The following is a 12,646-nucleotide window of genomic DNA, read 5'->3' on the forward strand; positions in this document are numbered from 1 at the left end:
AATGCGTAGAAGATCTTGGATATCATTGAGCTCCACTGCATCTAAGGAGGTCAGCACCTAGGCCTTTTTCAAGTTATATTTTTCAGTCTTACTTGATCCAGCTCTCTCCCAGCTAGATTATATCCCTCACTAGAACGTACAGCCTTCGGAGGCAGTCAAGATGGCACTGGGATTCTTGTGGCACCATTCAGAAATTTCCATCATGCTGGCCTCCTCTACTGACACTGATCCTGGAGGGTACAGCCAACAAAGCATCTTCTTTTTACATTTTAACACATTCCCTTCAGCAGATGTGTTGCCAGATGCCTCTACTTCCCAAGCAACCTGGACATCTTAAGTACCAGTAACTATTATTCATTGTGATCACAACAGATGACGTCTTCTGATTACACAGAAAAAGGTTAAAAGCCGATACTTTTTTTCTCTTTAGGGTACTGTACTATTCTAAAGCAGAGTCCCCTGGACCCCTGTCCAATTTGTATCCCTGATTTTTGTTTATGCAGTGTTACATATATTTAGCATTTTTCCTTTCCCCTTGAAAAATTCAAATCTGTCTATTCAGCAGCTCCTGCTGCTTCCTCAGGATTCTTTCCATCATTCTGGATCATTCGAACAATGTGCGTCAGGTCCAGGCTACGGGTCAGGATGTCAAGTAGAACCTCATCTTTCTGTACTCCCTCCATGAACTCCTCCAGAGACAGCTCACCTACAAAAACACAAAAGGTCTCAATTCATGTACTGTATAGCCTAATGTAATGGATGGTGTGGTATCTGATTTTCAAAGGGATGACATGGAAACCGAATTGGCTATTTCTGCATTATGCCCACCATTTCTGCCCAAGTCGGAGTTGCAGGATTTTGTTTCACATCCAAAGAAGAGAGAACCTACCCTTTCCTTACATCAATGTCACAATAGCTGATCAACCTACTTTCAAGGTCTGTAGCATATCAGATCTGAATCCGTTATCTTCACCCCTTTAAATTCCTATTTAAAATCTCTCTACTCAATTGATTTCTCTCTTTTTGACTAATCTCAACCCTGATTAAATTACTTCTTCTCCTGAATAAGCAAAATGTCTTAAGCATCTCAGTGGAGTACATGATTTGCAGACCTCAGGCTTAGTTAATTGACTTTTCCACAGTCTTTCCATAGACCTGCATTGGAGTTTTGTTCCCCTCTCACATTAACATTTTGTTGCATTTCTTAGGACCAACTTGCAGTGCAGTGTGAGGGGGGAATAGTTTCAAAGATTCAGAAAAGGAAGTGGAATGTTTGGAATGGAATGTCAGTTATGTCTGCCTTAAAAGCATAATGGTCAGAGGGCCAACAGAAAAGAAGTAGTCTTATTTATTTAGTTAGTTAATTAATTTCTTCCTACCAAAGAAATGCGAGGTAGTACCCCACCTCTCTTTGATCAATTTTGGCATGTAACACTGGCAGCCATCCCTCCTGCACTGAATTTTCTCTAGTGCAAACTGAAACCTTCAGACAAGAGTCCTATGACCACACACTGGTAGGTCCCAGTCTATATTTTTGGCCTATAAATGTCAGGCCACACCTTGGAGTGCATAGAGAAATTCTTACCATCTCCATTTATATCGATTTTATCAAACACCATGTTTGTGAATTCCTCAGCTGTCATTACTTCATGACATGGGTTGATGGTGCGAATCGCCTGCAGGAAATTGAGATGGAGAACATTTAATGAGCTCAAGCTGCAAAGTTATGTATTTGCATACAGTAGTTGGATTACTCCTCCCCCCCCATGGCCCCTATGTGCGTCAGTGGAGGACACATAAGTCCGCTTTGCCCCATTATGGCCACCCCCACCCTGCCCTCTTTAGGCCCCCACATGTCAGTGGTCATGTGTCAGTTGGACACGTGCAAAATGGTTGCCTCCTGTATTGAAGCAGTAAAGGGCAACTGTGTCATGAAATCTTCCACAAACGTCTGCCAAACACTGTCAATACAAGAATTGGCCAAGGAAAATAACTCACTTTAATGATGTTTAGCAACTCATCCCTGTCAATACAGCCGTTTCCGTCCACATCATACAGTTTGAAGTACCATCTCAGCTTCTGTTCCACTTTTCCCTTCAGGACCAAGCTTAGAGCTGCCACATACTCCATAAAATCAATGTAGCCATCCTGTTGAAACACAAGAGGCAGCTTGTCAGATGCTATGAGTAAGCCATAGCCATTCTTGCTGAATGCTTTTGTGCCTTAAACATTGGATCAACCACAGGGTGCACACAAACAGCCTGGCAAAATACATTTGCAATGAAAATCATCAAAGAGAACTGCTCTTACCAAAACACACTCTTGGAGACCTTAGCCTCATCCTACCATTCATCCGTGGTCTTTTTTCTGCACACCTACTTTATAATATTTATATTGCTTCCCATAGGCACTGTTTCTGTTACAATCAAATACGTATCTCAACTTTTGTAATGCAAGTGCAATTACAACCCTGCTTTAAAGCCAGACAGAGGTATTAGTCAATGTTTGCAGCATGACACAGAACATTTAGAGTAGGAAAAGGAACTGAAATGGGGTCCCTTAGGTCACAAGCACCAGTTCTCCAGTGAATTAAGCCGAAAGCTGATCTTGTGTATGGCAGCCTTTTCCACATGGTTTTTGTTTATATGAATTTTACGATGCTGTCAGACAAATAGAAAGATCACTGCTTGCTGCTTTTCACAGTTCCTCTGAAGAGTTGGGAGATAAAAGAGGTGGTACTTTTAGACATCAACTACCAGCGACGTCTCAAAACACGCAATTTAGCACCACACCAAAAGAATGAAGCATCTGATGGTTTTGCCACCTCAGATGAACCTAATTTCTAGTGTCCTCCTTTTATATAGGAACAAAGATTTCCTAGAGATCTGCCTTTCATGGGCTCATTGACTGCTTATGTATATTGTCTGTACCTCTGTGATTCTCAAGCTGCTGTTAAAATAATGTTGACAAATCACTGCAAAGTTAAGGGAATGATTGTATTTCTACTACAAAACAGCTGATGTAAAAAGGGGGTGGGGGTGGGGGACCCTGGTGGACAAAAACCTTCCAAAATAACAAATAGATTTATTGTATTTACATATTTCTTCAAGTTTTTCTGCAGTGGAAAATGAAAAAAAAGAAGAAGTGCAGGATCCTCTATGCTGAATCTGTTCCATATGTCCATTCACTGCTAAATATCACTGGTACAATGGCATTTTGGAACACAATGTCAATCTGGAATGTATAGATGGATGCTAGAGAACTGTGCTTTTGAAATTCATGCGGCTGCGACTTTTGTGCAGATCTCAAATGTATATACATTTGCTAACCGAAACCTAAGGCTGCAATCCTTGGCAAGAAGAACTTGACAAGCCAAATTATTTGTCCAGATTTGTCTCCATGGAGATTAATTTCATTTTGAGCCCTGATTATCTGTATCTTCGTCCTTGTGCTTCATTTTGTTTTGTGATTGTCTGTTGCCATGCTACCTAGAGATTCACGTCTTGGCCAGGACTTTCAAGGTGCTTTTTAAGAAGCTATGTGTCAGGATCAATATACGTTTGCATGCATTATACACCTAAGATGTAAGTGCAGGTGCTGCTTTGGAAATTCTGGAAAAGTCTGCTCAAATCATGCCTGCTAAAAACTAAACAAACAACCTGCTAAAAACTAAACAAACAACAACAACCACTACACTAGATAGCTGTACAGTTTCATCTCTATGCTTCAATGACAGAACAGTACAATTTGAAGGGGAATATAGATTCCCATGGGATGTTCTCTTACAGCAACTTAAACTATTTCCCTCTAGATCACAAACAGCTAATCTGATTTATTCTACAGGCGCAAAAGTCAGATTAGGTTTAACAACATTGAACCCAATTACCGTATTGGATTTCCTGCATGTTGATTTATTCATCATGGCTGGGATTCAAAGAACCATGCAGCTAAATTGCACAAGCTCAAGGGGGCTTTCAACTTGCATTGCTCAAACAGCAGTTCTTTATCCCACATGTCATAGCCACATTTGCAAGCAAGGAGACTTTCAAAATAAGTTGGTGGTATGGCATGGGGGTGGCATCTGCTGTTCATGAAGGAGAAGGGTAAAAAATCCCACTGGGCCAAGCACAAAGCAGCTCTGGATCCCACTTTAAAAGTTTATTTAGTTTATTTTTGGTCAACCTGGCACACTTCTTGCATTTTCTTCTTTTAATCTGTTGAAAGGGAGAAACAAAACTTTTGCTAACAGAAACCTAAGTCGGCAGTTATTGGTAAGAAGTAAATTAAAAGCCCTGGAATTTGTTTTCATACAAATATCCATGTTTGAGTATGCATGTTAGTCGTGTCTTTCACAAGGTCCAGCACTGAGGGCCTTCTAGCGGTTCCCTCACTGCGAGAAGCAAAGTTACAGGGAACAAGGCAGAGGGCCTTCTCAGTAGTGGCGCCCGCCCAGTAGAATGCCCTCTCATCAGATGTCAAGGAAATAAACAACTATCTAACTTTTAGAAGACATCTGAAGGCAGCCCTGTTTAGGGAAGCTTTTAATGTGTGATGTATTATTGTATTTTAATATTTTGTTGGAAGCCGCCCAGAGTGGCTGGGAAAACCCAGCCAGATAGGCAGGGTACTACTACTACTACTACTACTACTACTAATAATAATAATAATAATAATAATAATTACTATTTCTTCTTCATCATCATCATAATTCTCTCTTATCTTAAAGACTCATTGAGAAATCAAGTCTTGCTTTATATGGGATTCTTGCTTTGGCAAGGCCTGAAGATTAAAAGATCTGGTAACTCTCAATGTGAGTTGCAAGGCTGATTATTCCTATGACGTTGTGAGTAGGAGGCTGGATCTATGGTTATGAAACTGCCCCATGCTGAAGGCATAATTAAATTACTGCACGTGGCAATGCAGGCAGAGTGCAAATGTTTAATCACAGGGTAAAGATGGTTGGGCAGGTGTCACTGCATGAGGAAGCATTCATATGGAAAAAAACTGGTTATTTTCTCATTTCAACCACTGTCATTCATGATTAATTCTTATGCAAGAACAGGAAACAAATCTTGATTTTGATCAACTGTCTATCCCTTGCCTCCAAGAATTTCCATTGTAACTTCTCTCAAAATAATGGGATTGTACTATTTTATAACCAGCTATACATTTTATGTCCAATTTATTTCAATGAACTGTAAGAGCATGAAAAGTCTGCAGACATCCATTGAGGAAATCATGGATGAAAACTAAATTCACATGGATGTGTGCTCAATGACTTTGCACAACCACTTCCTTAATCCATCAAATCCTAGGAGTTCATTAAATTAATAAAGGCCAAGTCATGCATCCTTTAATCATAAACACAAATAATCTGATATGGAATTATGGTTGTAGTCTTAAATGTACCAACAGAGATTATGTCCCTTTGAACTGTGTGGGACTTCTACAGTATATAAATATGCTTCAGAGCATGCTTCTTAGAAGGTATTAGTTTGACCCATTATACAACAAATCAAACCAAAGCTCTATTCCACAAATTCTTGCTCAATTTGGTAGTTGTAAGTGATAGCATCTAATGAAAGTTTTATCAAACACTGTGGATTAGATAATCCTGAATACTCAATTCAGTGCTTACATAAATTCTCAGATATGCAGAGGGTGAGTGAGAAATTTTGGGCATTTGTAAATTATTGTTGGCCCTGTAAGATATATGGTTGCTGTCAAGAATAATGGAGACCATTACTAAAATAAGCAAAATGCCAAATGTTGGATACAAAACGGGATATTAACCTGTTTCGTTTCCAAATGAAGTCCTGCAATTTAAGAAAAGCGCTCTGCTGAAACAAAAATTCCTCAAATGATTGCGCTGGGTTCTATATCAAACAGGGAACCTTCATAAATTGCTGAAGCTCCCCATTTCAGACCATGTACCTCAAACTCATGAGGGCTCTAAATCTGAGGATAGTGACATAGTAGAAAGGTGAGGCTTAGCAGAATCCGCCCTCCTCACCTTCACATGTTTGCTCACATGTAGAGATGAACAGAGATGGAAGAGAAATGCAATTCAATTTGCATTTAAAGGTGAATCTACCTAATTTGCACTGACTGAAACAATACAAGAACTGAAAATTCTCTGAATTTTCCAGTGCAGTATAAAAATGCACATATTAGGACGAAATGTGCATAAAAATTAATATATCTGTGAAAATGACATACAAAAATGCATTATATTAGAGGAAATTGCTTTGTAATAATGGATTATATTGGGGAAATCGCTATTTTTAATAGGCAAAATTGCATAAAAACAAATGTATCTGAAGAGAAATCTGCACTGATGAATTTTCCAGAGAATTTTTTTTTTAATCACAAACTTATATGGAAATCTGGAGAATAGAATTTAAGATTGTAAAGAGGAGGAACCGAGAGAAACAGAGACTAACAGATTTGCCTGTTCCTAGATATGGACAAATCTGTCAGTTTCAGTTTCTCATTTTTTTTAAAAAATCTTAAATTCAATTTTGCACATTTCCACATTAGTTGCACTTTTTTTAACATTCACCTGAAAATTCTTCAGCCTTTTAGCATGCTTTTGTCCTAATATGCACATTTAGAAAGTGCAAATTAGCTAGGTGCAAATTAAAATGAAAACAGAATGAAATGTCTCATCCATCTCTACTTAGCCACAAGTAGAACAAATGCCTGATTAAAAATTTATTGTTGCTTTTGGTGAAAACTGAAGCAGGAATTTACTGATAAGGGCATTATTTTAAACAAAATTATCATTGTCGGTTTGAATATTTGTAACTGATAATTCTGAGCTCTGTACCACAAGGTGAAATGGATAGAACCATTTTTCCAAATTGAAATGTCATTATTAAAATCTGTTTTTATTAGAAGCAATGTCTGACAAGCTCTTACCACAACAAAATCAAGACAATATATCATTTAATCATTTTGCCTGTGTAACTTTTTGCTTTGATGTTAAAACTCAATTGAGGGCCTAAAGAGAAAGTCTGGAATAATTTTCATTTGGGGTGACTTTTCATGGGAGGCAGATGGAACAAAACATTGCCTTCCTGGGACATTCCCCAATTGTTGAAACTAAATAGCAGGTCTCCTTGACAGGAAATATTATACAAAGATGGGGAACCTGCGGCCCTCTAGCTATTGTTGGACTATAGCTCCTATTAGCCTTGACAACTAGCCATAGTGGCTGGAGACAATAAGAGGTGGAAGGCAGAACTTTGGTTCAGCATCTCTGATATCATGTGTCCTTAGCAGCACCCTTTAGCCTAAAGTAGTTGAAGTAAGGTCAGTTTTGTTCTGTGGACTTCTGTACATAGTATGAAATACCTCAAATCCTAATACTTTCAAATGACTGTGGACAGTGAATAGATGTTATGCATTTTCAGGCAGAGAGCTACGGTCCTCTGGTGGAAAGTAATTGGGGGTAGCATTCCAAAGGTTTATGGGCCAGGCCCCAAAGTGGACAGAACCAAAAACACACAGCCACACACACATGATCACACTAACCTATGCACAAGGGATGACTGCTTAAGTGCCAAACAGCAAGGTTTTTTTAATGACTACAGGGAACACACACACACACCAGACACACACTTAACACACAAGCACACACTTAACACTCACTTTTAACAGAGAAACACACTTAATTTTTATAATTAACACAAGGATGCACACTTAACACACATTTAAGTGCACACATAGGTTCAGCCAAAGTTGGGCACTTTTAGTTGCATAGTGATGTCAGCAAGAAAGTTAAGCACTTACTTAAAGTATTTTACAGTAAAATCAATAAGACTATAAAGTACTCAATTTTGGCTGGATCACTCTCACACTCTACATCTTTTTAGTCTAACTGTGGGAAGACTAATATGTGGGGGAGCCTTTCTTGCACAGGTATGAAGCATTTGGGGTCAGTTACGGTAAATAACCTCTTTATCCATTGTCTCTGATGATACTTCTCAGACAAAGTTCTCTCTCGTGCTCGCGCTCTCTCTCTCTCTCTATTACAAAATACTCTCTAATAATTAAAAATGACTTTCTGCAAGCACGGGATGTTTATATCATTTAATATTTGTCCTAAATATTTTTCCCGTTTTTCTAAAATAACTAGGGTGGTGCAGAGAGGTATAGAAAAGACTTACAGACTCTGTGGTTCAGAATTTAATGAGCTACAGAATAACGGATCATAATCCATGCCATTATAACCAACCTTCACTTCTCTGGCTCAGTTATTGGTTCAGTCCTTATATGTCATTTTGGCATATAAGTGGTATACAAATTAATAAATAATAAAATAATTGTTGTTGTTGTTTAGTCGTTTAGTCGTGTCCGACTCTTCGTGACCCCATGGACCAGAGCACGCCAGGCACTCCTGTCTTCCACTGCCTCCCGCAGTTTGGTCAGACTCATGTTTGTAGCTTCGAGAACACTGTCCAACCATCTTGTCCTCTGTCGTCCCCTTCTTCTTGTGCCCTCAATCTTTCCCAACATCAGGGTCTTTTCCAGGGAGTCTTCTCTTCTCATGAGGTGGCCAAAGTATAAAATAATAGCAATTCTCAATTTGTCTTTGGCTATCCACTGAAAGAGCCTCATTAGTGACAAGGCTTTTTAAAAAACCTCATTGGAGACACCCTGAAAGAGCACCTTTGCAGACCTGCCAAGTGCCCCTATTTTCCAGGGACAGTCCTGCATTTACAGAAGCTGTTCCAGTTTCTGATCTGATCTTGGAGTGTCCCACTTTTCCTTACGATGTCCCTATTTTCATCAGATAAATATTGGAGGATATGGTAGAATGTCCTTATTTTCATCAGGTAAATGTTGGAGAGTATGCGATCCCTGAGCCAAGGAGATAAGTAACTATACAGCCTTTAGAAGACATCTGAAGGCAGCCCTATATAGAGAAGGATGTCCCTATTTTCATCAGCAAAATGTTGGAGAGTATGCCTTTGCTGCCATGAACCCAGTGCTTTCTTGCCAGACAGGAAGACAGATGAATAGCAACACCCCACCTTAATATACCATGCCTAAACCCCATTCATTATCCCCCAAATTATCTCCAGATGAAATCATCTTAAATGATTTCCCCAACCCAGATCACCCCACAACACAATTTCCCTCAAATTCATTTTATACTCAGAAATTCTTGGGGCACTTAGAAAAAGATTTGGGATCCTTACAGCTCCCCTGTTAAACGGATCTAGAACACATCTGACTTAAGAGTAAAGACAGGGCTGCCTCCTTTGACATCTGCAGATCAATTCTATACTTAACACATGCTGAATGACAGCAGGAATTGACCCTAGGGCCTTTTGCCTAGAAAATAAGCTTTACATGCCCCTAGGTCCTGAAAGCTTCTTATACAGCTTTGCTCCTGGTTTGCCAGCACTCCACATGTGATGACCCTGTATCAACTCCACTGATGTTAAACAGGTCACTGTCGGCATATAATCAGAATAGCAGTATTTTCCATGGGGCAGCAGTAACCAATATTCCAGCTCCCCCGAAAAAGGCTTGGAGAAGATCACCAGACTAAAATGAGACTAGAAGCTCCTCAGGAGTGTTGCATGATCAGAGCATCAGCAGTAATAGGAAATTTGCTTTGCAGATGCAGGTAACAGAGTTTTTTGTTACAAATCTTCAGCAATGCTCATGGGACGGGGTTCTGGGTGCAGGACTTTGAAAACGGCAGGCTTTGAAATTTCCATCTAACCCAGCAGTAAAGGTAAATGATTAAACTAGCCATAATAACCAGACTACTTCTGAAAAAGATCCAACACATATAGCACGTTCATAAGCAGCAATTCAAAACTAAGAAAGGCACATTTCATTCAAAAAAATAGAAAGTGTGCAATATCATAACAGACAGAAATTACTGTTCTATACCAAGCAAAGTATAAACGGCAAAGATCGACACCATGAGGATTATTCATAGATGTTATTTCATAGTATTTTAGATAAGAAGCACATGTTCTTATATGTATGGGCATTCCATATGTAAACAGAATGTTGTCTGACCGCAGCTGAATACCCACCTTATTAAAGTCGAATGTTTCAAACATCTGCTCGATGTATTCATTTGATGCTGGAGTCAGGTTTTTCAAGCCAAAAAACTGCTTGAACTCATGCAAGGTCAGCTGACCGGAGGGACACTCCGTCATGAACTTCTTGTACCACTGGTGGCACTCGGTGGCGCTCAGTTCCTCAACAGACTTTCCATCCATGTTCCCCATTGTAAAGCAAAAGAGGTGAGCACGTCTCTGAAAAAACAGTGGAGGACTTCTAGAGGCTTCCCCCTTGTTACAGTTCAGAAGCAGGCGGTATGGTATTTATAAGTGAAAGAAAACAGCAAACCTCCTAAGGCTTGCTAAAGAGCAGGGATGATTGGGGGAGCTTCCTGAGAAAATTTCACACTCTCTGATGGAGTTTTAAAATTGCAAAAGCCTCTTCAAAGAAGCACCTGATGTTTAAGTACCCACTAAATCCTCCTCCAGCCAATGAGAGAAGAGTGCTATGATGGGATCCCAAAAGGGGCATGGGAAGTTCAGGGCAAAAAATAGAAAGGTGGTAAAATGGGAAAGCGTTTTGCAGATTATGGGACCCAGGAGATTAAAATGGCAGGATTTACCTGAAGACATCGTAAGCTTCTAATCCACTTCTCTTTTGATTCTATCAGCCATGTGCAGATATGGCATACAGGACAGAATGAGCTCCATACTTTGACTATGTGCTGTGTGAACAAGTACTTTATCTGTCCTGAATCTTCTAACATTCAACATCATTGGGTGTCCACAAGTTATGAAAGAGAAACTTTACTTTGTCCATTTCCTCCAGGCCATGAGTAATTTTATGAATTTCTATCATGTCACCTCAGTCTTGTCAACTTTCTTGAGAAATACAGCCATTTGATGTGTTTTCCCTCAAGCCAGCTTCAATCCAAAAAGAAAACATAAGCCACATTCATTTTGCAGTAAAGCTGAGGTGTGTACATTTGAGATAGCCATGGTATATACATGGATGACAGCGTATGATAGCTTCACAAATAGGAGTTGGGAGGGTTTTCTTCTTCTTCAGTGAAGGGGAAATCAAACAGGGAATGCTCATCTGGTGAAGACATCCCAGCCCCCTCTCTGGTGTGTACAGCAGCATGCAAATCGATTTGAAACACAGTGGTGGGGGGTTGACCTTGCTGTATTTTAAGCTACTAGTGTGTACATAGCCTTCACCTCCCCAAGTCATACTTGTATCCATCCAACAGGGAAAAACCCTAAGCTGCACAGCCCCATTTTTCCCAGCAACCCAGTGTGAAAGGGAGATGTCTTTCCACGTGTCAGCTTTCCTCTTTATTATTATGAGGAATTTGTGGGTGTTAGACACCCTAAACTCTTGGGTCCAGTAGGTGTTAGAATTTAATCAAGGCTTGGAGCGTTAAAACTGGAGGCCAGAACACTGTGTTTTAAGCTGTGTGCCAGACACTTTTAACCCCTGGAATCAGCAAATGTTAAAAGCTAATTAAGCTAGGCTAACTTTCTCAGCCTGGGGGGATGAGCAATTAAGAGGACAAAGGATCAGAGGGCCTTGGTATGAGATGGCAGATGGTTGGGGCCAACTTCCTCAACTCAGTTAGATGATAAAGCCAGAGCTTAGAGAGGTTAGTGTTAGAAGCAATGTGAGTTAGGAGTTATGTGATTGAAACACAAAGCAGCAGTCAGCTGCAGCTGTGCTTGAGTCCTACCCTAGGGTGCACCTCTGGGAAAAACAAGACCCTCTTGGAGTGCTGAGACTATGAACTCCTCCATTGTAGGCTCAGGTTGTATAGATTTCTGAATAAACCGTATAACATAAAAAGACCATAGTCTCAGCTGCGCCTCATTTCCAAAAGGAGACACGGACCCTGAGTAAAGTACCTGGAACCCCCTGGAATCTCATTCCGCTAAGAGATTGTGCGTGGCCTGCAACTTTCTTATTATTCTATTTCTATTCTGCCCTTCCTCCACATTTTGTCACACATCTGCTTCAGGCAACACCTGCCTAATGCTCCTCACCACTTCTGCATCAGTTTTGCCAGTGCTTTTTTTCTGGGGGTATACATGTATACATGTATAGGATTGTGCGTATACATGTATAGGATTGTGCCATTAAGTCACCCACATTTTCCAATGATCGCATTGTTTCATTTATTGCCATATATGCCCACATGGAATGCTTTCCCAGCAGCACCCCATAGAACTTAAGAGACAAATACATAAAATTATAGAAGATCTCAGCTAGCAGGTCTTGCAAGAATTCATGAAAACTGAAGCCAACTTTTGCCAAGAAGTTTCTGGGTCGCCAGAGCAAAACAACGCAGTTCTAAATTCTGTGAGTCTTGCCACTTCTGCCCACTCCCCAAAAAACCCTGGATCTCTGTTGTTTGTTCTATATGTTTCAAGAAACTGTGTTTTTGGAAAGAGCAAGTCAGATCAAGGAATCAGTTGCAGTGCAAGGCAGTTCGTGACACACTTCTGCAGCTTGTGTAAGTGGATTAATATTAAGGACAAGGAGGAAACACCTGTTTATAGCAGAGGAAATACCATGTCTGCTAAGCACCAGGGATAGCCCCTACGCAATTAGAGGATTT

General features: G+C 40.1%; 1 protein-coding gene across 1 annotated transcript; it reads right to left on the minus strand.

Annotated features, from left to right (window-relative positions):
* Window positions 1-475: 475 nt before the first annotated feature.
* Window positions 476-11,123, minus strand: GUCA1A (guanylate cyclase activator 1A). Its single transcript, XM_053393474.1, has 4 exons — window positions 10,062-11,123; window positions 1,999-2,148; window positions 1,586-1,676; window positions 476-706 (listed from the first exon to the last, which is right to left on the minus strand). The coding sequence occupies exons 1-4, from the start codon at window positions 10,257-10,259 to the stop codon at window positions 555-557; spliced, it is 591 nt and encodes a 196-aa protein (XP_053249449.1). The 5' UTR covers window positions 10,260-11,123; the 3' UTR covers window positions 476-554.
* Between the last annotated feature and the right edge of the window lie 1,523 nt (window positions 11,124-12,646).

The sequence above is a fragment of the Podarcis raffonei genome, chromosome 6 (genome assembly GCF_027172205.1).
Source record: "Podarcis raffonei isolate rPodRaf1 chromosome 6, rPodRaf1.pri, whole genome shotgun sequence".
NCBI lineage: Eukaryota > Metazoa > Chordata > Lepidosauria > Squamata > Lacertidae > Podarcis > Podarcis raffonei.